The sequence below is a fragment of the Nylanderia fulva genome, unplaced genomic scaffold (genome assembly GCF_048542155.1).
Source record: "Nylanderia fulva isolate GAGA-0341 unplaced genomic scaffold, ASM4854215v1 Scaffold33, whole genome shotgun sequence".
Classification (NCBI taxonomy): Eukaryota; Metazoa; Arthropoda; class Insecta; order Hymenoptera; family Formicidae; genus Nylanderia; species Nylanderia fulva.
The window spans coordinates 1,071,426-1,095,849 of NW_028190400.1; the positions used below are offsets into that span (position 1 = coordinate 1,071,426).

General features: G+C 32.9%; 3 protein-coding genes across 6 annotated transcripts in view; all 3 read left to right on the forward strand.

Moving 5' to 3' along the window:
* The first annotated feature begins 121 nt into the window (after nt 1-121).
* Nucleotides 122-4,787, forward strand: Spt5 (Transcription elongation factor subunit Spt5). Its single transcript, XM_029316108.2, has 12 exons — nt 122-237; nt 318-402; nt 590-675; nt 796-1,045; nt 1,147-1,379; nt 1,464-1,962; nt 2,046-2,394; nt 2,492-3,081; nt 3,174-3,535; nt 3,630-4,031; nt 4,133-4,296; nt 4,436-4,787. The coding sequence occupies exons 1-12, from the start codon at nt 222-224 to the stop codon at nt 4,676-4,678; spliced, it is 3,279 nt and encodes a 1,092-aa protein (XP_029171941.1). The 5' UTR covers nt 122-221; the 3' UTR covers nt 4,679-4,787.
* A 1,890-nt stretch (nt 4,788-6,677) lies between these two features.
* LOC114941211 (uncharacterized) lies at nt 6,678-11,588 on the forward strand. Its single transcript, XM_085484993.1, has 10 exons — nt 6,678-7,029; nt 8,324-8,410; nt 8,584-8,659; nt 8,739-8,910; nt 9,149-9,230; nt 9,722-9,841; nt 10,026-10,182; nt 10,679-10,897; nt 11,061-11,130; nt 11,307-11,588. Exons 1-10 carry the CDS (start codon nt 6,693-6,695, stop codon nt 11,373-11,375), a joined length of 1,389 nt encoding a protein of 462 aa, XP_085341119.1. The 5' UTR covers nt 6,678-6,692; the 3' UTR covers nt 11,376-11,588.
* A 528-nt stretch (nt 11,589-12,116) lies between these two features.
* Ror (tyrosine-protein kinase transmembrane receptor Ror) overlaps nt 12,117-24,424 on the forward strand; it is a 275,303-nt gene continuing 262,995 nt past the window's right edge. The window contains exons 1-2 of one of the 4 annotated variants that reach the window (XM_085484962.1): nt 12,117-12,332; nt 13,124-13,631. In XM_085484962.1, coding sequence (XP_085341088.1) covers nt 13,562-13,631 — 70 coding nt within the window. In that variant the 5' untranslated portion in view covers nt 12,117-12,332; nt 13,124-13,561. The remainder of the gene's footprint in view (nt 12,333-13,123; nt 13,632-24,424) is intronic. The other 3 variants (XM_085484963.1, XM_085484964.1, XM_085484965.1) reach the window with 3 other exon arrangements.

Consider the following 24,424-nt stretch of genomic DNA (forward strand, 5'->3'; position numbering starts at 1 on the left):
AACCGGAAGTGATGACATTATCGACGCTTTCGTGTATACTCATTGAGTAAACTTCTTGCGAGTTCTAGAAATTTTCGTTAGAAGCGCCACTATACTTTTTCTACTTTCATTTCCATCTTCCATAACTCCATTTTATTCATTCCAACCTTATTCGAGTTGTTTTGTGTTTGAGAGAGTGCGTTTCCTGCAATTTTCCATTTTCACGAGCAAATAATCTCGAAATGTCGGATTCAGAAGGTAAAGAGTCATAATAAAAGTAATAACAATATGATAGTACAAATATCTGATGCGAAAAATGTGTAATAAAACTTATACAGGTGCCAGCGATGCTGGGAGTCCTTCACGAAGTTCGGGATCTAGGAGTCCGTCTAGGTCTCGTTCACGTTCCCGATCACCATCTGGGTAAGTAAAAACCTCGACTTATATTTGCATACATAGCACATATGCAGAATCCGTAATATCTTTTAAATATATTTACATTAGTTTATCCTTAAGTGTTACATATGTGTACACGTATACATGTATATGTTGGAGGATTATATTCGAATATATTTTATCTTAATGTAATGTGTATTTATTTCATTTATAGTTCAGAGGATGGAGATAAGGCAGATGAAGCAGAGGAAGTTAGGTCGGGAGATGAAGAAGCTGTGGAACCAGAAGAGGAACCAGAAGGTATAATTCAGAAAGTTTTTAATATTGAATAAAAAGTATATAAGAAATTTTTGTTTAGTTTTCTTAATAAATTTTAAAGTTAAGTTTTCTTTACAATTCTCATATATGTTTTGATTATAGGGGAAGACTTGAATAGCAGCGAATATGATGAGGAAGAAGAGGAAGAAGATGACGATAGACCAAGGAAAAAGAAGAAGAAAGATAGATTTAGTTTTATTATAGATGAAGCTGAAGTAGATGATGAAGTTGAAGAAGATGATGACTGGGAGGAAGGTGCTCAAGAAATTGGTATTGTAGGAAACGAAGTGGATGAATTGGGCCCGACTGCACGTGAGATTGAAGGACGACGTAGAGGTACAAATCTGTGGGAGTAAGTATTAAAATTTTGAAGAGAGATATATTACAAAGCTTTGCGATTTTTATTTAAATAAAAATAATTGAATCCTCTTAATAAATATATTTTTTTATTAGTTCACAGAAAGAAGACGAAATTGAGGAATATCTCAGGAAAAAATATGCTGACGAATCGATTGCTGCTCGTCATTTTGGTGATGGTGGTGAAGAAATGAGTGATGAGATCACTCAGCAAACTCTATTGCCTGGCGTCAAAGATCCTAATTTGTGGATGGTGAAATGTCGTATAGGAGAAGAAAAAGCTACTGTGCTTTTATTGATGAGAAAATTTATTACATATCAATTTTCTGGTAAGATGAAAATTTTTAAGAAATTGAATGTCATATTTTTGTTGTATATATTCATAATTATTTTTTTATTTCTTAAAATTTTAGGTGAACCTCTCCAGATAAAATCCGTTGTAGCCCCGGAAGGAGTAAAGGGTTACATTTACATAGAGGCTTATAAACAGCCGCATGTAAAAGCTGCTATCGAAAATGTTGGAAATCTCAGAATGGGTATATGGAAGCAGCAAATGGTACCGATTAAAGAGATGACAGATGTGCTACGAGTAGTTAAAGAGCAAACTGGTTTAAAAGCTAAACAATGGGTCCGTTTAAAACGAGGCATTTATAAAGATGATATAGCTCAGGTCGATTATGTCGACTTAGCGCAAAATCAAGTTCATCTAAAATTATTGCCAAGAATAGATTATACCAGACCGCGCGGTGCATTGAGAACAGCACAGAGCGAATCTGAAGCATTGAAACGCAAGAAGAAGAGAAGACCACCAGCAAAACCATTTGATCCTGAAGCAATTCGTGCTATTGGTGGAGAAGTTACTAGCGATGGAGATTTTCTGATTTTCGAAGGCAATAGATACAGTCGTAAAGGGTTTGTATTTTGCTTCTGTGTTGTATAATATATATTTTATTTTTTGTATGTTTTTTTTATAATGATTAATTATTTTTATGCAGCTTTCTCTACAAGAATTTCACCACAAGTGCTATTATCGCAGAAGGTGTTAAACCTACACTTTCCGAATTAGAGAGATTTGAAGAAGCGCCAGAAGGTGTTGAGATAGATTTGAGTGGTGCACCAGGAACTGGAGTTTCTGGAAAAGAAGATCAAGCTGTAACTCATTCCTTTAGTAATGGAGATAATGTAGAGGTGTGTGAAGGTGAATTGATAAATCTACAAGGAAAAATAGTTTCCATAGATGGAAACATGATCATGGTTATGCCCAAGCATGAAGAACTAAAAGAAGCTTTGGAATTCCAAGCTTCAGAATTACGAAAATACTTCACACAAGGCGATCATGTAAAGGTAAAATGTCTACAAATGTCACTTATGCTTCTTTTATTAAAATAGATAAATTTATTTTTTATAATGTTAATACAATATTATTGTAATTAATTCGCAGGTTGTAGCCGGAAGATATGAAAATGATACAGGTTTGATTGTCAGGGTAGAACAAAATAGAGTAGTTTTGTTCTCTGATTTATCTATGCACGAACTTGAGGTTCTTCCAAGGGATTTGCAATTATGTTCTGACATGGCGACTGGCGTCGATAGCTTAGGACAATTCCAATGGGGCGACTTGGTGCAACTTGATACTCAAACAGTTGGCGTTATCGTGCGATTGGAACGTGAGAATTTCCATGTACTTTCTATGCATGGAAAAGTGGTTGAAGCGAGACCGCAGGGTCTTACAAAGCGTCGAGAGAATAAGAACGCGGTTGCTTTGGACTCGCAACAAAATACTATACAAAAGAAAGATATTGTTAAAGTGGTTGACGGACCGCATGCAGGTCGAGGTGGTGAAATTAAACATTTATACAGGAGTTTTGCTTTCCTACACTCGCGAATGTTTGTCGATAACGGTGGCATATTTGTGTGCAAGACCAGACATTTACAATTGTCTGGTGGGAATAAGACAAATTCTATAAATTCCATGTCACCAGTAGCAGGATTTATGTCACCCAGAATTGCTTCTCCGATGCATCCGAGCGGGTTGGTCTCTCATTCTCATTCTATTTTATTAAATTCGAGATACATATAAACTTTTAAATTTAATTTACGTAAACTATCGATCATTCTTACAGAGGCGGTTTCGGTCGAGGCGGTGGCGGAGGTGGAAGAGGCAGAGGTCGCGGTGGCGGTGGTGCGAGACGCGACAGGGAATTAATTGGAACAACTATTAAGATAACTGGTGGACCGTACAAGGGAAACGTGGGTATTGTAAAGGACGCGACAGAGACCACAGCGCGTGTGGAACTGCATTCCACTTGCCAAACGATTTCTGTCGATCGATCTCACATAGCGAACGTCGGTGTCCCGACAAAGGACGGCGGTTTCAGCAGTTACAACAGAACTCCAGCTTACGGAGCCGGTGGACAAACGCCGATGTATGCAAGAGACGGATCGAAAACGCCTATGCACGGTTCTCAGACACCCATGTACGAAAGTGAGTAATCGCCATCATATAATATCATATAATATATTTAATTTTTATTTTTTACTTGAAATTATTCAAAATTTGTTTAATTTTAATGTTACAGATGGCTCTCGCACTCCTCATTATGGTTCGATGACACCATCGCACGATGGTTCGCGAACTCCAGGACAGTCAGGAGCTTGGGATCCGTCAATTACTAACACACCTGCTAGAACGAATGATTTCGACAGCTACAGTATGGAAGAAGGTGGTTCACCTGGCTATGCGCCTGGATATCCACCTACTGGAGGACCATTTACTCCACAAACTCCAGGCACTATGTATGGTTCGGAACAAAGCTTTAGTTCATATCAACCAAGTCCTAGTCCTGCGGGTAGCGCCACCGCAAGTCCGAGTCCAGCGGGTTATGTTGCTACTCCGTCCCCAAGTGGCACTGGATACACTACCAGCCCTCATGGAGCATTTGCAACACCATCTCCGATGAGTTACAGTCCTATGACACCTGGTAAGCAATGTGATAATGACAAAGGATAATATAAAATAGAGATGATAACATACTTTGTGTGTGTGTGCAAGACATGATTAATAATCCTTGAGGTATGACAGGTAGCCCTTACAACCCGCAAACACCTGGTTCTGGACTGGATGCAGGTGTTGGTTCTAGCATAAGTGGTTCAGATTGGCATACGACAGATATTGAAGTACGCATCCGCGACTCTCATGATGATCCCGCACTTGCTGGACAACAAGCCGTCATTCGAGGAATTTCTGTATGTAATTCTGTCAATTCTAAATGTACATATAAGATCCAGATTTTTAATTATCACAATATCAATATTGATATACACATATACACTTTATAGGCTTCGCTGATTCTGTTTCTAAAAAAATAACATGTTTATTTAACAGGGCGGTATGTGCACCGTTTACTTACCTACCGAAGACCGAGTTGTTAATCTAGGATGCGAACAACTGGAACCTGTAGTACCATCGCGTGGCGATCGTGTCAAAGTAATTCTAGGAGAAGATCGCGAAGCCGTCGGCACTTTACTTTCGATTGACAATCAAGAAGGCGTGGTGAAACTCAATACAGAAGAGATCAAATTCTTGCAGTTGCGATTTTTATGTAAAATGAAAGCACCTAACACGTAATTTTTCAACTTATTGCATTGATGTTGCAATAAATATTTATAACATAATACAATGACGAATAAAGGCGACGAATAAAGATAACGAATAAAGACGACATTATAATAGTTGATATCCTCTTATTTTACAATATATATTTTGATCATGTTAGTTATTGATTGACATTAAGAATACGTTTATTCTTTGGACGTTCAATTGTTGAAGGTGCTTATATTTTTTATTTGACTCTGTGCCCTGTGCTTACAGAAGCATTAAGATGTTACATATACACTGCTGATCAATACTTATTTGATCGTAAAAAAGAAACAGCGTTGCTAATAAGGTAGTAATTGTATTTTTTACTTTATTAAGTTGAATGTAATAGCGACACAATTCAAGATTTTACTTCAAGCAAAATATGGTGATTAATTGTAGTAGGTTTTAAATGAGCACTCAAAAATGAAACAATTTAAAATAGCATTTTTAAATGTAAACGTTCCAACGAGAGGGAGAGAGAGAGAGAGAGAGAGAGAGAGAGAGAGAGAGAGAGAGCGCAAATGTATTCTACATATCTATTTTTTCTGTTATTCTAGTTATATTAAATTAAAGTTCGTAATAACTAGATAAACAAAGTAGAAAGAAAAAACTTCATATCTTTTGTAGTTATCAGTTTACACGATTAAACTCTTCGTTTTAATAAATTCATTTTATAGTATATGTACGTCGAAGATATATACATATATATATATATATATATATATATATTATTATATATTGGACACAATTATTACCGTCTATCTCTGTATAATTAAATGGATTTCTCAGCATATTAATGTATTTAATGACATTAAATGTATCTTATATTAGATATATATTTATATATACATATGTGTGTATATAGTGTTCATTTAATATTGTCTATCTATTATCAGTCCATCCAATTCCTATTATATTTATATTGTTAAATTACTCTACACTATTTTTATTGCTTTATATTTTTCTTGAACATATTAAATAATGACTTATAATTTTGCGTAATACTATCAAGAAACATTTTTAGAATACTAAATTTCACGAAATTTTCATAATTAAAATTTAGTAATTTTTATAAAATGAGAAGTTATATATATATATACTTGAAATTAGGTATTTGTTTTATATTAGCATACTGAAGCGGTGCGTAAATGAACATCATGAAATAATCTGTATGACAGACATAATAATAATCAATAAAATAGGTGCAAGTCGTTATAGACTTGTCAAAAATATTCAAGAAACCCGCGAAAAAGAATCACGCGGTTGAATTTGGAATTCTGGTGTTTCAGAGTATGAATATATGTTTCTTATTGTTTCTCTTTATATTTGCAGGTTGCATTTTCAATAAAAGGTTTGTCTTGCATTTCATAGATGTATATATTATATAAGTAGAAATTAAAAATGTTTTATATTAATATGTTGATTTTATTTTGTAATATTAATTATTACCGATAATTAAATAATAAACGAATGTTCCTTTGAATTAAAAGATTTATATAACTCCAAGATAACACACTGAAACACAATCGTGTTACACATTTTACAAATTCAAATAAAATGTAATTTATTATTTATTAATTGCCTCTAACAGGAGAATCGATGCGAAATCTTTTAAATATGATCACAATATCGGTACCGTTTTATTTGAGAGAAACGATTATGGAAAGCAGTGCTGGACCAGCGAAGATTTTGCCATCCTCAGTAGTCGGAGAATGTTTCAAGACATTTTGCCTCAGGTGCATCTATCGTGAACATAATCTTCTAAGAATTTTGTTATTAAACACAAATTATTATTTAAAAAAGAGTATGTACATATAAGAGTAAATAAGAGTAAAATATTTTATCATTATATAAACCAAAAATTGTGGAAGATAATAATTTAAAAAAAGTAGTCGCAGGAATATAAAAGAATTATCAAAAGAATATCTCATAAAGATTGAAATTTTCTTTCTACTAGGTGAAAGTCATTGATTCTCAAGACGATGAGTACATAGCGCATCTCATGGACTATTTTCACATATGTCTCGAGAGTGTGCAGAGACTGTCTGTGGGCAAAACAAAGCATCTGATGTTGAAAGCTCTGGCAGATACTCTGGGTGGTTACTTGCGAGTTTACATCCTACCTATCACAAGACGCTCGTATTACGCAGGGAATATCAAGTATCGTAACGCGAAGATGCTGTTTGAGCTCTTCGATGAATTAAAGATCTTCCTTCGGACAAATGGTGCCGGCTGGTCGAAGCCTACCCAGGACATTGAAAGTGTCAAGATACCTCCTATCATAATTACACCACCAAAAACATCGGTTGCCTGTAACGGACTTATTATGTATTCAGCACGTAAGTACAATTGCTAATCCATCACGATATTCAAGAAATTTCTAAAAATATAAATTGAATCTATCATTAATACAATTGTCGCTCGTATATTGAAAACAAAGTGATAAATATAAGGCCAACTTATCGAGCTGAATATTCGAGATGTTCAGTCAACTACCATTTATTACATGTATAAATTATAAAACTACAGTCATTATATTAAAACTAACGCAAATTACAATCATTCTATAAACGTTTCGACCGCACGCGGTCTTCTTCAGTATAATTATTGAAATATAAATTCTTACAATTCACATAATATCGAAATTTAATTATAGTTATTCAGAATCAAGAGTTTTTGAGTAATTAACGCGTGTTTCAATCCGTCCTGTCCAACAATGTTCGCCTCGATATGATCCCTGATTTTGTTCAGATCTCGGATAGTTTCATCGTTAATATGCGAGAAATTAACCCGTTCCGTAGGCGCTATCATCGTTCTTCTTGATAATTTTGCTACTTATTAACAGTTATTAAGGATGACACATAACAAACCAACAATACAGTTCAAAATGAGCTGTCTTTCTGTATTGTTGGTTTGTTATGTGTCATCCTGTTCAAAATGAGCTGTCTTTCTGTATTGTTGGTTTGTTATGTGTCATCCTTAATAACTGTTAATAAGTAGCAAAATTATCAAGAAGAACGATGATAGCGCCTACGGAACGGGTTAATTTCTCGCATATTAACGATGAAACTATCCGAGATCTGAACAAAATCAGGGATCATATCGAGGCGAACATTGTTGGACAGGACGGATTGAAACACGCGTTAATTACTCAAAAACTCTTGATTCTGAATAACTATAATTAAATTTCGATATTATGTGAATTGTAAGAATTTATATTTCAATAATTATACTGAAGAAGACCGCGTGCGGTCGAAACGTTTATAGAATGATTGTAATTTGCGTTAGTTTTAATATAATGACTGTAGTTTTATAATTTATACATGTAATAAATGGTAGTTGACTGAACATCTCGAATATTCAGCTCGATAAGTTGGCCTTATATTTATCACTTTGAATCTATCATTTTGAATTTGATTCTTTATCTAAGCAATAAGGAAATAACTTCTGTCTTTCGTAACTAATCTTTACAAAAGAGAAATATAACTTGTAAGTTTTTATTATTTAGAGAAATATTTATGTGATTTTTGCAAATTGTGTGTATCGAATTAATTTCGATTTGAGAGCATAAATCAATGCTTATTTTTCATATTAAAGGATTAATAATTTGTAATTTTTTTTCTTAATGAATAGCTTTCGAGAACGATTATCGAAGCTTCACGTTCAGAAAAAAGAAACAATCCATAATGAAGCGAAGACATTCTAGACGTGCAGTCGATGGTGAGAAGGAACAAATTTAACTCTAAACGACACTAGTATTAGTGTACTATTTTAGTACTACTCCATATGGTTGACATAAGAATGAAAACTGAAAATATTTTTATCATCCAAGAAAATAGTTTGCCATTTTTTGAGAATTATACAAATATAAGATTTTTTATTTTTTTTACAAGGCTATAATAACGAAGTTGCGACGAGCGAAATCATTATACCACTTCCATTTCTCGATAACGAAGTGAATCCTAACAGGTAGTTTTAAGTAACAATTTGTAAGAATGCTTTATCGATTAAAAAGTCTTATAGATTCTTATACAGATTCTCTATTTAGCATCGCGTTGCCCTTCAAAACCGACAGCCTGCAATCGTTGTATTCAGAAAAATCAGCTTTCGTGCTTGTAAAGTACTACATCGCCAGCGTAAAGTGCATTATATCACGATCGAGCACAAGAACGCAGTTGCAGAGATTCAATAAAGACTTTTACATCTGGTTGCAACAATCCGTATAAATTTCGCTGTTTTTTAATGATAATATCAATTACGAAATATTTAAAAAATTTAAATTTAAATAATAATGATATAAATCATGAAATATATCCGAAATAGATATCCTGCAGCTTTTATGTTAGAAAAAAACATCATGCTTAGTTTTTTCACAGAGGTTCTTCCATTTCGTAATTGTTGACGCGGTTGAGATTAATCCCAGACAGAAGGTAAATAAAAGTATCGTTTGCTTTTCAGGTGCGTCGACACCTGGACGACGAAAAGTGGTATCCAGCATTCGGAGGTGTTCTCAGAGTAATGGCCACCTTGCGAGAATCAGGTAATATTTCATGACGGTCTCCTTGCTTGTAATTCATCGTATTTGAAAATTAATGAGACCGATATACTATTCCGTTTAAGCGTTTGCATAGCTAAGGAACTGTACATTTTGTAACATTTCTCTGACCATGTTTTCAATTCATGTACGACTTGATCATGCATCTCAAAGAAAAATAAAATATAAATGCATGTCCATTTTAATCTTTTGATGTATTTCGAATGCATTTACGTGGCAAAGCTACGTATAAATGCAATGTCTTATCGCAAGTATAATTTTAGGAAAAGCTTCATATTTTACTTCATAATTATAAAATCACATAGAAGATAATAAAAAATAAACACAAATATTATTTCAAATTACTTTATAATATTGAGATCAAAATCAGTATTAAAAACATGCAGTATACTAGAGAAATATGTCTGCTTCTTGGTTTTTTTTAAATGTAAATAATTTTATGGAATATATTCCTTATAACTTAAGTTTCATTTCAGATACAGAGGACGGAATTATGAACAGTAGAACAAGCGGGACTTATCAAGTTATGCCCCAAATAGGTGCGGAACGTGCGGATCAGACGGATGAGAAAATACTTTACAAAGAAAAGGAACGAAGTAAGTTGCTCGTAAAATAATAATATGTGATAAAATGTTTGCTTTTGCATATATTGTAACATTTAATTTAATTTCTTTGGTAGTTGTTTATATAATTTATTTTTAATGGTATTTTACTTTATTTAATAATATATAATTTCTAACGATTTAAAAGGATAATTAAGTTTGTGTCAATTGAATTTAGGCAACGACAAAATAATGACCCTTAACACTACGGAAATCGTGATTATAGCAATAGTATCTGCATTGGTAATGTGGTTATTAGTGGGTTTAAGTTTAGTGTGCTACAGATTCCTCACTAAGCAACTCGAATGTCCACCTTGCGAAACGAAAACTACTCCGTAAGTAGAAATGTTTTCTGACGCTCAATATATTTTTTTCAATTATAATTAAAAAAAATATATTATCAATTTTTTATCCTAATTTTTTTACCGAATCTAATTTTTTTATGAGATTTGTTATTTACTTTTTAAACCTTTGTGTGTGTGTGAGAGAGAGAGAGAGAGAGAGAAATTATGGACAATAAATTTTATGAAGCACAATTAAATAAATAAACTAATTAGATGCAGAGTCTAAGCAATAACTCTGCAAAATACAAAATTAACTTTTAAGAGGATCTTTTCAAATTAACTTTACATTCTTTCGAGATTTATAAAATTATTGATATAATATTAAAAATAATAATATAATAATTCTGATATAGAAAAGTTATTAATGAAATTTTTTGAGCGTTTGCTAAAAAGTACATTTTTTAAAATACATTTAAAAGTATATTTTATTTTTTGTAAAAAATAAACAAATACTTCGTAATGACATTTAATTTGTTTTTCTCTTTAGATTTGCAGTTTTGTATGAGAATGCGGATTATTGTCAACCGGATACGTGTTCTTCGAAGTCGTTGCGAAAGGGCGTGCTTGAAAAATTGAAAGAGTGGTGGAGAAATAGGTTTGGACGATGCCCAGGGGGATGTCAAGATCATATGGATGAGGAACGTTGCTTAGCTGCAATCAGTTACAACAGCAAAGGCAGCATCAGTAATATCGGCAGAATTTATCCGTGAGTGTGCACACGTGTTTTATTTCGTTATATTATATTAAAATATATTTCTATTAATATTAGATATGCTATAGTTCTGTTATCATATTGCTAGATTAATCATTATTCATATGCTATTATATACGAATATGATTATATATTTCAAGATATTTTTGATTAACAGACGAAAGAAATACACTAAATCTACTTCCGCTTCTCCATCAGAAACATCTAGAGGTCGTACACCTTATAAGGTAAGTGATTATGGCTGCATTTATTCATGTATATTTAATGTGTGTAAATGTATTTTGATATATTTTTTGAGCTATTAATTATTACAAGAACTACAAAAAAATTAACAAAAAAGTAATTTTATAATTAATTTATATAAATTTGTATATATATAATAAATCATAAATTTTATCTGCAGCATAGTGTTTGCTATAGTTCTGAAGGATCGACCACCTACTCCGATAGTCCAGCAGCCAAGCCAAGATAACAGTTGCATTAATTTCAAGTTTTGTGAATAATGATACAAGCTATAAAAGAGAATCGCACCTGCTCTAAGATATACCATTTAATTTTACAATATTTTAATCAATAAAGTAAAATCAAACAAATCTAACATGCTTATCTCTAATATTAGCAGTACTTTTCGCTTACGAAAAAAGAAAACTGCGAGGCATGGGTGTCCGCAAGATTTTTTTTAGGAGAGGGCATGATTAACATTTTTTATTTCTTATTTTTTGTTCTTTCTTAATTTTTTTATTTTTATTTTTTATATTGAATACGCAAATAAATTCCAGTGTTTATTCAAAAGGAGAGCAAACACCTTCATTTTTATTACTGATTCCTCAGCGGACGCCCATACTGCGAGAATTGTTTCATTCGCACCCCCGCTAGTTTCGCATAGTCCTTCGAACCATTAATCTAATTTCATTACAGCTGGCCGCGTCGAAAGCACATCCGTACGCTTTCTTTTCTTTCGATCGTTCTCCGTTATATGCCCGTGTTCGCACGGCTTTCTTCTCCCTCCGGTCACGCGTACGAAAGGCAACTTGTTGCAAGCGAGACGAAGATAAGCGACGTTGACGCGCCGTGAATGCTGAAGGGAGAATGGGAGCGGGAGCGCAGCGCGGAAACTTCAAACGTCGCGCACGCGTCATCTCGCGCTTGCGCGAGCGTCTCCCGAGTAGGGATGAGGTCGCGTGAATTGAGCGCGCGCCGGCAGTGTCGCGCGACACATCGAGGGGTGAAGGTTGTGTTTGTTTGTTCTTCGTAAGAACGTGCGCGACAGCGGCACGCGTGTTTGCGTCGCGAGAGACGTCGATTCATGTAAATTAGACGAAATCAAAATCCGGAATCACACTTGCAGTCGAACAATTGTCGCGGATATTGTGTGTGATAGCGGTGAGACGCTCGCGGAAAATCCCGCGCGTCGTTATCGTGTCCTCTGGTAATGATCATAACGGAGAATTAATTAGAATTAGCGTTAATTATATTATCAGTTTTATCAATTCGCGATGTATGACACACGGTGTGAATTGTCACTCGTGTGTCTTGCACGAGAAATCTTGGATGATCTTGTTTAAAGATAAGATCGAGCTATATGTGAACCTAGCATCCAACTTTTAAAAATTAATTTTTTAATGCAGAAAATAACATTTTGTTTGTGGTTATTTATAGTAACAGTTTTGCTTGCTAATTGTATTTATTAAAAAAATATAAAAATTAAAAAAATGACTTGCACCATTGAGATATCTCGATTGTCATATCTGCTAGTGTGAAAATCGTTTGTAGTTATTTATAGTGCTTTTCGTTGTGCGTTTGTTTAGTTGAATATAAAATGTTCAATATAAAACTTTAAACAAATGGTTAAGAGAGTGGAGTTTGCCAATTTTAAAGATTTTGCAAATCCGTTTTTTCCAAATGATGAAATGAGAATTATTTATTCAGCTGAAAAAAGCGGATATGAAGAATCTTTAAAATTGACGAAGTTCACTCTTGATCATTTAAATAATTATAATTTCTAAACTGTGCGTAATTATAAAGAAAAGTAAAATCACTATATACAAATAACTACAAACGATTCTAAAAAACAACTACGTTAGTGGATCTGAGATATCTCAATGAATGCGAGTTATTTTAAAAAATGTTTGTATTTTTTAATAGATACAAGTAACAAACGAAACTATTATGTTACTACAAAAATGTTTAATTTTCTGCATTAAAAAATTAAATTAAAAGTCGGGTGCTAGATTCACATAACTGTTTAGACGATTGAGAAAGAGAGAGAGAGGACGATTCCGTTTCGCGCCATTTCGTTACGTGATGATCAGTGCGGGCGTAATTAACACGCATTGATATTGCAGTGATTATCTCATTGTTTGATGTGCGATACGCGAACTGGATACATTTTCACGAATGTGACGAGGACAGAGACGAGAGACTTGTCGAGAGGATTCGGAATAAATTAAGTATGTTTCTGATATAAGAGAAGAGCGCGCGCGATACACGAATGTTGACATTCTTTTTATTACTCCGACAAGTATACACGCGTATTTCTATGTTTGTACACTGACTGTATTTTGAATATGTGTGTTACGACGAGTTTCTCGTGTTTCGTCGTATTCGTGCGCGTCTACAATTGACTTTTGTGCATCCTGTGCTTCGTCGTGGGACAACATGGCACGAAGGAGCCACCGCCAATTATGCGCGCTGTTCTTCCTCCTCTTGTTCGCGGATATCTTGAAAGGTAAATCTTCACTTTGACATCTTAGCGTTCAAATAGAATATCAAACAAGCCACTCTTTCCATCGTTTGAAAAGCCAATAAAGTACGTCATAAAAAATTTAGAACTGTATAATAAGATTTTTATAAATAGGATTTTAGAAATGTTTCTCAGTCGAAATTATTTTTTTTTTAGTAATCACGTATATTTAATGATATTTGTACATATTTTTTTTATATTTCGTACAAAGAATTTTCTCTTAGAATTTATCCTGAAAATCATGGTAATCGTGGGGCAACATATAGTATTGGAAGAATGTTTATAAGAGTTTCTCTGATGTTTATCAGAATAAAAAATTAATATATCACAATAAAATATTAATATCTATCACAATAAGAAATAAAATATGTTCGATTAATTTTACTATGTACATACATAGTAAAATTTACTATGTACATATTAATATTTTTTATTGTGGTAAATATTTAATTAGAAACTCTTAAAATTCTTTTAGTATCATATTGTCCCACGATTACCATGATTTTCAGGGTAAATTCTAAGAGAAAATGTCTCTCTTTATACTCATACATGTACACATATATTTAATTATATGGTAATATTAAAAGAGAGCTCCGATTTTGTAGAAACTTTATAATAATATTGTATATTTTTGTGCGTAAACATTAATGTAAATTAAAATTGTCGCTTTCAAGTAGGAAAAAAATTATAGTACATGCCCCCTTCCCCCTCCTCCGTAGAGAAGCCGGATTTTTTGAATTTACATATTCGTGTTTACTTCGACAAGATATCCGGTCAATACTTAGACGTATATTTTTCTATCGCTTGAAAAATAAATAATGAAAAATAAATAATTTGACTCACATTTCGAAGTACTCCGGATTCTGCCGGCATCATTTTTCCTGTAGGAAACCAACCTCTGCATCTGGAACTGTCCTTGTAGAAGAAACTGGGTTTTAGCTATCACACTTTCGACGCGTTTCGGTAAAACACGCAATCGCGTATTTGGAACACGATCGACAAGGAAAAACTCCGAAAATTTTCGCGGCAAAAGCATTCGCGCGCGCGAATTTTCGGCGGCTCGAGACCGAGTGTCAAATACCGAGCGAGAGCGATGACATTTAATCAATATCGCGTCTGCGATCGCGATCCCGATGTCTGTACACGCGACGCGATCGGATCGATGCGATAATTAACGAAGACACTAATTAAAAGACACTAATTAATACACTCACTCTCGTACTTTCACGGAGTGCTGATGAACGCGCGAACATTGATTCGTGAACAACTAGAAAATGTACCAGATGGCAGCAGCGTTCCAGATTGTGTTCGAAAATATACTCACCTGGGGGTCGATTGTGTATCTCAAAACCTAGTGAAAATGACAAAAGTGAGCATTCAGTTGATTGGCTAATTTTTACTATAGTGAAAACACGAAATATTTCACGTGAGATTATTCGACAAGAATTATTGTGTCGAATAATGTCAAAATGTGTCGTATATCCTACTGCATTATATGTTATGTAGAGTAGAGCGCGATTAAAATACGTATTAAAATACATATTAAAAGAGAGGACATTACATTATACACCAGAATTTGCTGGTATGTAAATAATTATAGTGCATAATTGAGATAAGAAAAGGTATTTTTTAAATCTATTCTTTACAGCTCTAATTGTAAATGCATGTTGTGTTTTACATAATATTGCTTATAAATGGAGAATTCCATTAAATGAAGTATATTTGGAGGAAAAAGGAGAAGTGCCGATACCATTTAATGATATAAATATAATGCAAGCAGAAGAAGTACGAATTAAGAAATATTGTGCGATGGTATTTTGAATAGGATATATATTTATATATATATATATATATATATATATATATTTATATATATATTTATCACATAAATTGTATCGCATAAAATTAGTACATTTCATAATCTTATAATAAATTAATAATTAAGATTATCACAGTACATTTCTTAACTTTATAATAAAAAATTTTTAAACACTATTTTTTTATTAATGTATTATTTTATATCAATTCTCATAACATGTCGCGTCAATTTTATTCAAGCATGTTCAAAAATGTATCCGCCCCCGACCGAAATCCGAATGTTTATTCATAAAATTTAACATAATTTTTTTTTGTTTCTCTGTAACATTCATTCTTATTCACACCGTTCAAACTGCAGAGGTTATAAAGATAAAGGTATCACTGAAACATATATGCATGCATATACGCTTTACGGAATGTTCACTATGGTTTGTGCTCCCGTGAATCTAGAGATATCGTATTTTCATCTTGCTCATAGCCAATCGCGTGTATTTCTTCACGTGAAATGAATGTGCGAAAAGTGAGAAAAATCGACACAAATAGACAATCGATCCCCAGGAGAGTGAATCGCTCGATCGACCAATCAGGACGAAGAGATCCTCGGTCTCTGATTGGTCGGTCAAATTCTGCACTTTGGTGATACATTTTCAAACACAATCCAGAATGCTGCCGCCATCTGGTGCACTTTCTAGTTTCGAATTGTTCATAGTCCACATTCGCCTGCTCATCGTCGGTCCGGTAGTGTTAATTAGTGTCGTTAATTATCGTGTATTTACAGCACAATATATCCGAAAGACATTTAGAGGACATCGAACATCTTCTGGATGTCTTCTGGATACCATTTAACCGCCATTTGAATATGCGTGCTGTTAGGAGTAAATCGATAGTGATCGCGATCGCGAGATTGCACTCGTCGGCGGGAAATCGCCGGTTGCTATGACAACAACGTCACCATATTGTCAATAAATAAGCATCGATATCTCAATATAGTAGTCAATATCTTACGTTGCTCTCCAAATCTTTCTCGCGAATTGTCGAGTCGGGACTATAATTAACAAAGAGCAAGAGATACATTAATTGATAATATTATCGAAATATCGAATATCGGCGACTCTCGAGAAGTCGCCGCGTCGTCGTTCGATAAGGCCCTGCGACCTTGAAGGGAAAAAAATCGAGCATCGGTTTTATTCGCGCGCGAATAAGCTCTCGCGATTCTCGCGTTTCGGTGAAACACGTCGAAAATGTGGTAACTAAAACTCGGGCGCGAACGAAAAAAAAGTAACGCGAGTGCGAGTGTTTCGACGTTTCTTCTACGAGGACAGTTCCTGACGCTGAGGTTTCCTACAGGAAAAATACTGCCGGCGAGGAATTCGAAGTAAGTACGCCCCGAGATTTCGGAGAAGTCATCGAAATGTGAGTCGAATAATTTGTTATTGCAGCATGTTTACAATATTGTGTATTTTTGTGCATCGCACAAAGATGAAGTAGGAAAAAAGTGAATTCTCCTCCTTCCCTCTCTCGTTTAAGAGATCAGATTTTAATTTACAAATTCGTATTTCACGCACAAAAATAGACAATATTGTAAAATTTCAGCAAAATAGGAAAGAACGAAGTTCTCCTTCAGTATTATCACTTATTTCTGAAATTTTTGAATAAACAGAAGTTGAAATTGTTTATTTAAATAAATCACATTAACAGATTTCGTTGAATTTATAATTTGTACGAATCTATAAATTATATCCATCTACACAGATATAATAATGCCTTGAATTATTTTAACTAAATTTTATCGGGAATTATTAAAACAATTCTATTATAGGATAAAATTTTAAAGATATTAATTTATTAACAATATTAATAAATAATATTACTTATAATAATGTATCGTTGTTTTGTTTCGCAATCTTATCAATGCTTTATCAGCGGTTTAATCGAAAGAATTCTCAAGGTGTACGATAATACAAAAAAAAAACGTTTAATCTTTTCATTCGAAATTTGTGATCGGCCGATTCAAGAGTACTTTCAACTTCTGTTTTTCTTCATAAACATTCAACAAGTGGTGACAGGTCTATTGGCTCGTGTGAGTTAAGTTCACGAGAGCTTCTCAAATCGCCCAAACTTTGCGAAGACTTTTATCGTCATAAAATATCGAACTTTACTACAGCGATTTTTAAAATGTTGGATATATGCGCTGTTTATGTTTTAATGTGTTTCCCTCTCTCTGATTCTGTCCGTGAATAAATAAGTATGATGTACATAAATCACTTTTGCAATATATTCGTGTATATATATTAATTGGTAATTGTTATAGAAATTATAACACTAACTAATTTAAATAGATTCAAGTAATTTTATATGCAATATTTTGCGTCTTCTGAATTTTAATTTACATGTTATACACATTTATCGATATCACATCGACATTTCAATACTCACAGACAGAGCAATTTCGTAAACGATTTCAAAGTATTTCACGCTTCGTTAGCCACGGTAATAGGCTCGGTTTTAATTATCGTCTAATGTACTATTACCGTCTTTCCTTGACACTTACTCCGGTCGCGTAACGCTTTTCATTTACGGATGGTTGAGTCCGCAAGAGGCGAATTCTGCGACGTCGACAAGACTCCGGACTCCGGACCAGTTTTCCCTTCCTTATTTTTTCTACCCCAAGGCTAATAGATTTAAGGTCGACGCATTTCTCGAAAATTTGCGTGCTTAAATTAACTGAGAGCATGTAAACACATCGTGTTTTCAAAACACGTTAGAAATTGCCTTGCAAATTTCTTTTGCAATTCTATTGTTCTTTGATATTCTCTATATAAAAATATAATAATTTTTTTCACAATATCTTCTATTAGAGAGCTTGATATAAAAAATTCTAATTTTATAAATATGTATCGTATATATATTAACATTTTTGAAAATATTCAATCTAAAAGTAAATGATTAATTGATTACTTTTGAATAATAGTAATTAATGCCATTTTTTATAGAATATTATTGCATAACATATTAATTTTTAATGCTAGAATACATAATTTTGAAATGCTTATTGTATAATATATTGCCATATTAATTTAAAAAAGAAAAATATAATGATAGATTTTTGAAAAATTCTGTGATTTTCCATCTTGTTGTAATATTCATTAAAAAATTGAATATAGGAAAGTAAGTATAAATCTATACATTTATAAAGCAAATTTTTTATTATACTTATATATGCTATCGATTTAATAACGCGATAACGTTTAATAAAATTAGTGCATGGATGACTGGGTTTATTCGTAATATTATAATCATAATTATATATATCTATTAAATTTTAAAGACTAGCTTTATTACATTATAAATACGATTATTATACCTATATTAGATTGTATTTAGTTATATACGATCGGCCGTATTTATATACATATAAATATACGTGTACAGAAAGAAGAATTCACATATAGAAATTCTTTTGACATTAATGCGCTAAATTTATAAATTATCGCTGTGATCGCAGTGAGGGGCCGCGTTTTCTTTTTCTTACCCACTTATTTATGCGTTCGAGTTTCGAGAGGCGCGATTTTATTGGATTGTAAATAACGAATATTATGCGCGGCGGCACATCCCCGCATTTAAGGACTCCATCGGACGTTATTTAAAGCTTAAAGAGAACGATGCGAGGTACGTGCCGGTACAATAAAATATCGCGATTATGATTTTGATGCAACGTGTCGGAGAGGATGAGAAAATTCGCGAGTCTTTCTCACTTTCTTCCGTCACTCAATTTGTTCAGTCACAAATTTTACAAGCTTTGTGCTAATATGTTGCTGCAGGTAATTAGCAGCCGACTCATTTTCCCCTACATTTACCCGCAATTTACTTCAACCTTCTTCAACGTGAATGAATGTGCTAATTTATTTTAACACGTGGCTGTCAATACTCATTCGGTATACAGAATGATGTATAGATCAACTAAGATATATTTTCAGGAAAAATAGGATTTACAAATTTGTTGAAAATATATATTTTTCTAAAAAAACTTATAACAGTTAAATGTTTCGTTTGAGATTAAATTTTCTTAAAATATATATTAAGAAATGTTTGTAGTTAAAAGAAGATAAACAACAAAATATCTTGATCTTTTTAACTTATTTATTATATTTCGAAGGAGCATTTTAAAAAATCTTATCCTTTGCCTTTGATAGGCTTATTTGAGGATACGAGAGAGCACGTAACATTGAAACGTGGTTCGAATGTTATATGTAGGGTCTAAAAATGACTACCTATATAGCAGCAGGTCGTGAAAAATTCCTTTCCCTGTAAGGATATCGTAGTATGTATTACAATTTTTATACGCAATTAAATAAATTTGTAATGTAATACTTGATTGGAAATGATACATAAAAAATTTACATATTATTCATTAATCTTTTGAAGTTATCACGGAAAAAATTAGCCACCTGAACTAAATTTTAACTATCTCTATATTACACCTGAAATTTAATTATTATGCCTAAATTTTAGATACGATAGCGAATATTTTTTAGCTACAGTTAAACGAAGGACTTCTCTCTTAAAGTATAGCTAAAAAATATTAGTTACCATTGTTTAAAATTTAGGCATAATAACTAAATTTCAGGTTGTAATATAGAAACAGCCAAAATTTAGCTATAATGGCTAATTTTTTTCCGTGATTTAATTATCAGTTATTTTAAAAGACAAAGAAAATAAAGCCAAAAGTACATTGAAAAAAAGTTTGTTAACTTGACTAAACCTTTCAACTAAATTACTATTATGTTAATTGAACATCTATTAGTATTTAAGTCAAATATACGTTTTGATATATGTTTTTATAATATGTTAGATATTTAATTTAAATATTTTTATATATTCAAATAACAAAATAATATATAGTTGAACGATTTAGTCAAGTGAGGAAATTTGTTTTCAGTGTACGCATACAACATTGCATTACTATATAATAATTTAACAATATATTATTGCATATTATTACTTCACACATGAGGATTATTATTTCATGCCATGATAACAGATAATATATGGATAAAATATAATATATGGAGAATTCTTGATTCAACGGTATATTTCTCAATCTTACTTTAGTGTAGTGAATACAAAGAAGTGAAATACTCACACGATAGAAGCGACGACGGGCAAACGCGAGACAAGTCGTTCGCGAAAGGAGCGTGTAACGACCCGCGTGGCTTTATAGTTCTTGCGATCGTAAATAGCGAGTAGGCGACATCCATGAGGTAATCTCCACGTTGTATCGAGTACCGTAGAGAAGCATTTACACACTTCCAGGAGGCTAGTAACGGTGCGCATGTTCACTCTTGAGCAGATGATTAATTTACGCGACTGTTTTTCACTGCATATTAAATGCGCACCACGATTAATAGCGTCGATGTGCTTAATGATCGATAAACCCTGATTGTACATCGCTTATATTCACAGGCTATATGACTTATAAATCGCAATTTGCGTGATTCTTCGTGCTTCCTTTTTCTCTTTGTCTTTTGCCAACGATTTTTGCAGATATAACTTGATTTCGCGTATACCATCTCGTTCTCGTAATTAAAATACAAATAATAAATTACCTTAAATATTGATTCATATTTATGATATTAGCGTTGGTAGAAATACGTAAAAGATTTTTATCGGATTATTACCAATTTTAAATAGGTAAAAAAGTAACACAGATCTATAGATTAACATTGAATTGCGTTTTTATTTTCCTTTTTGTATTTTCCATTGAACGAAGAGTTTATTTGCTAAAATATATACCTACATATGTACGTGATAAGAAATAATAATTATAAATATTGAAAAATTTCATAGTGCTTATCATGCGATATCTAACGTTGTATAAAATTCTTCAAGGAAAACTGTCTTCTATGATTTATTATGAATAAATATGATTTATTATGAATGATATATACGAACATATTTTCGGGAAAAAAGTAATAAGCAATATAAATATTGCATCTTTGTTTTCTCCTTGCTTCTTTCTCTCCTTTCTCGAGTATCTCTTAATGTTACATATTCATCGATACGCATTTCCATGGATTAGTATCGAAACTCGCGGACAAAAGAAAACGGATATTTTGTAGCGTCGTTTAAAACGCTCACGTGTAAGCTCGTATCGATTTTAATTAATCTATGTATGGATCCTCGGCCAATGGATGAAAAATTGAATTATCGCGTTGATCCCGGACAAAGGTTAATCCTCGATGATTATGGCATTTCTTGTACGTATATGTATATGTATTTTTAATATATCATCGTTTCGTCACAATTGTATATTTGTCTATTTTTGATTGCTATTAATCATTCGCAGATTAGTTAAATATCTTTCCTAGTTTTTTTTGTAAAAAAATTAAGAAAATTTTTTATCGTTTCCTAATAAAAATACGTAATGATTAAAAAATATATAGGTAAATTTAAAAAACAAAATAATTATATATCTTCAATAAAATATTTAGCTGTTAAGATTAATTAAGATGTATCATTACGAATTCCAAGAATAGAATGTTATATCTAAATTGCTTGTGTGTTACTGAAAACAGAAATATAGAGGCCTACTGTTTTTACGAGTTAATAATATCAATCGCTCGTAAATTTTTTTCTTAATGACTAACGAACTTAGTAAGTGAAGATATGATTCAGCTCATAAATGCACTCGCGGTCATCGTTCTAGTTGAATTGCGAGCGAATGGTTCGGGTCTTTCGGGGGGCTAAGATTCAGTGTGGGTCATTATGTAGAGTCATAAATTTGGCGAAATCTTTAGAAGGAGTTCCTTCTACATTTCTCTCGTTCATGCTGCCCGTATCGCGTACAATAGAAATGATCGCACAAAGAACCGTAGTCTATGTTGAAAATAAATTCGAAGTATCGTCGCTAAAATATCGGTGCACTTTATCACTAACTCGAAGGAAATCGTACATCGTCATGGTGCAGGACGTAGAACTATTGTTCTCATTCGATGAAGTTGAAACTTTCGCTTCGATGTTTCTTTTACGGTCGACGACATCAGTTTTCTAGGATATCAAGAAATATATCTGTTTTATGTGTTCAAGTTCTGAAAATTTTAAAAGAAACGAGAAAAGAAAACTAGAGGAAATTTAACAATGTAGTTGTATTAATATTGGAGTACAATATGAGTATATATGGGTGAAATTTCTTTGGCTAATTTTAGAAAATCTTTTCATTCTCTCCTCTTTCTTTTATATTAATTTTGTAATATACATATACATGTTTATGTCGATAAAGAAGCTTTACGTTGCTCTTTGCAATAATTTTTAACTCAAAATATCTGTTTGGTGTATTAACAATTAATGCATTATAATGATACTTATGAATATATTTTAATATACTGATAATATCTTAGTATCTTCATCAATATAGAAGCAGTATAAAAAAACCCAAATTTATTCGCAGGTTTTTTGTACCTTATAATAGCTTCAACTCTTTTATTCCCGCGAAGAACAATATTTTTCTTTTGTTCCTGGTAAAGGATCATAAATAAATCGCGATCGTGACGTTAACTTGAAAAAACACTCGGGCGCTCTACGATGTCGTGATAATCCTTTTTTCGAGCTAGAGCACACAGGAAAACGTATTGAAAAAGAGCTTATTTTATTTAAAGCAATTTTAAAATTTAATTATATACGATATTTATCGTTTTTTAATTATATAAAGTTTCCAAGGCTTTTTTAATTAAAATTTTTGATTAAATTGTTCAATTTATTTCGGAAATGTGTAATGAATTAAATACGAATATCATTATATACTGTTAAGTAAAAAATACATTCTTGTCTATTGCCAGATTACCAATTTAGTTAATAAAGATGAATATATAGGAAGATTATCTCTCTCTCAATTCTATGTTATCAGAAAATCCCAATTGTAGATACAATCTTAGGGATTCGTTTTAAAATTCAATATGCATCAAGGCTTGAATAGAAGAGCACTGCGCGAGAGTAGACAGTAAGATAAAGAGACCCGGGACGGAGTTTCTTCAGATTTTATCGCGGTTGAAACGTTAGATTACTCTGTTTCGTCCGGAACAAATTGCTCCGGCTATTCTGTCGGAGTGGACTCTCGCGAGGGATTTTGTGTTACGTTCCTTCTCCAAAGTTCCATTGCAGATAGTCTCTTGGCCCTTGCCGGAGGGTCCTTTAGTTCTGCCGTCCAACCTGATGAGTTTGGCGGTCTGGTAGTGCTTTCGAGATGTCCTTAGCGAAGGCCAGCCAACGCGACCCAGCTCGTTCTATATTTGCGAGGACATTGCATTGCGAATATCGCGTGGCAGTAATAAACAGCAACCGGAATAAGCGAAGAAAGGGAATACAGTCGTAAGTCAGAGAGTAGTACGAGACGCGAAGAGGAGACCAAAGGGAGAAAAAGGGAAAAAGGGTGGATGGAGAGGTAGAATAGGAGAAGGGGGTTGAAAGTCGATCCGTCGCAGTAAAGTCAATGCCCGGCGAGTGAGGGCGAATAAATCTGTGGCTTAAATTTAGATTGCCGCGAAAACGTCGCCTCTCGCTTATGGTTGCTACACGTTGAGAATCGGCTGGTGCTGCCCCCTAATGAAGCTGTTCGAATCGAAAATGATTATTGTAATTTTTTGAAGAATAATTTTTTCATTTTGAATATATATATGTATATATATTTATAATTAATATATATACATATGTGCGTGGAATATTAAATTATACAAGTATTTTAAAATAAAAGGCGATTAAAATAAAATATAATAATTAATATAATCGTCTAATAAATAATTAATCTCTTTAAAATACTTGTCTAATTTAATATTCCGTATATATATGTACATTATAAATAAATATATTGTATATATACATATATATTTACAAATTTTAATTAAGTTAAAAGAAGAAGAATCTTTTTATTACTGTAATTCGTATAGATTGCGCGTAAACATCTTGTA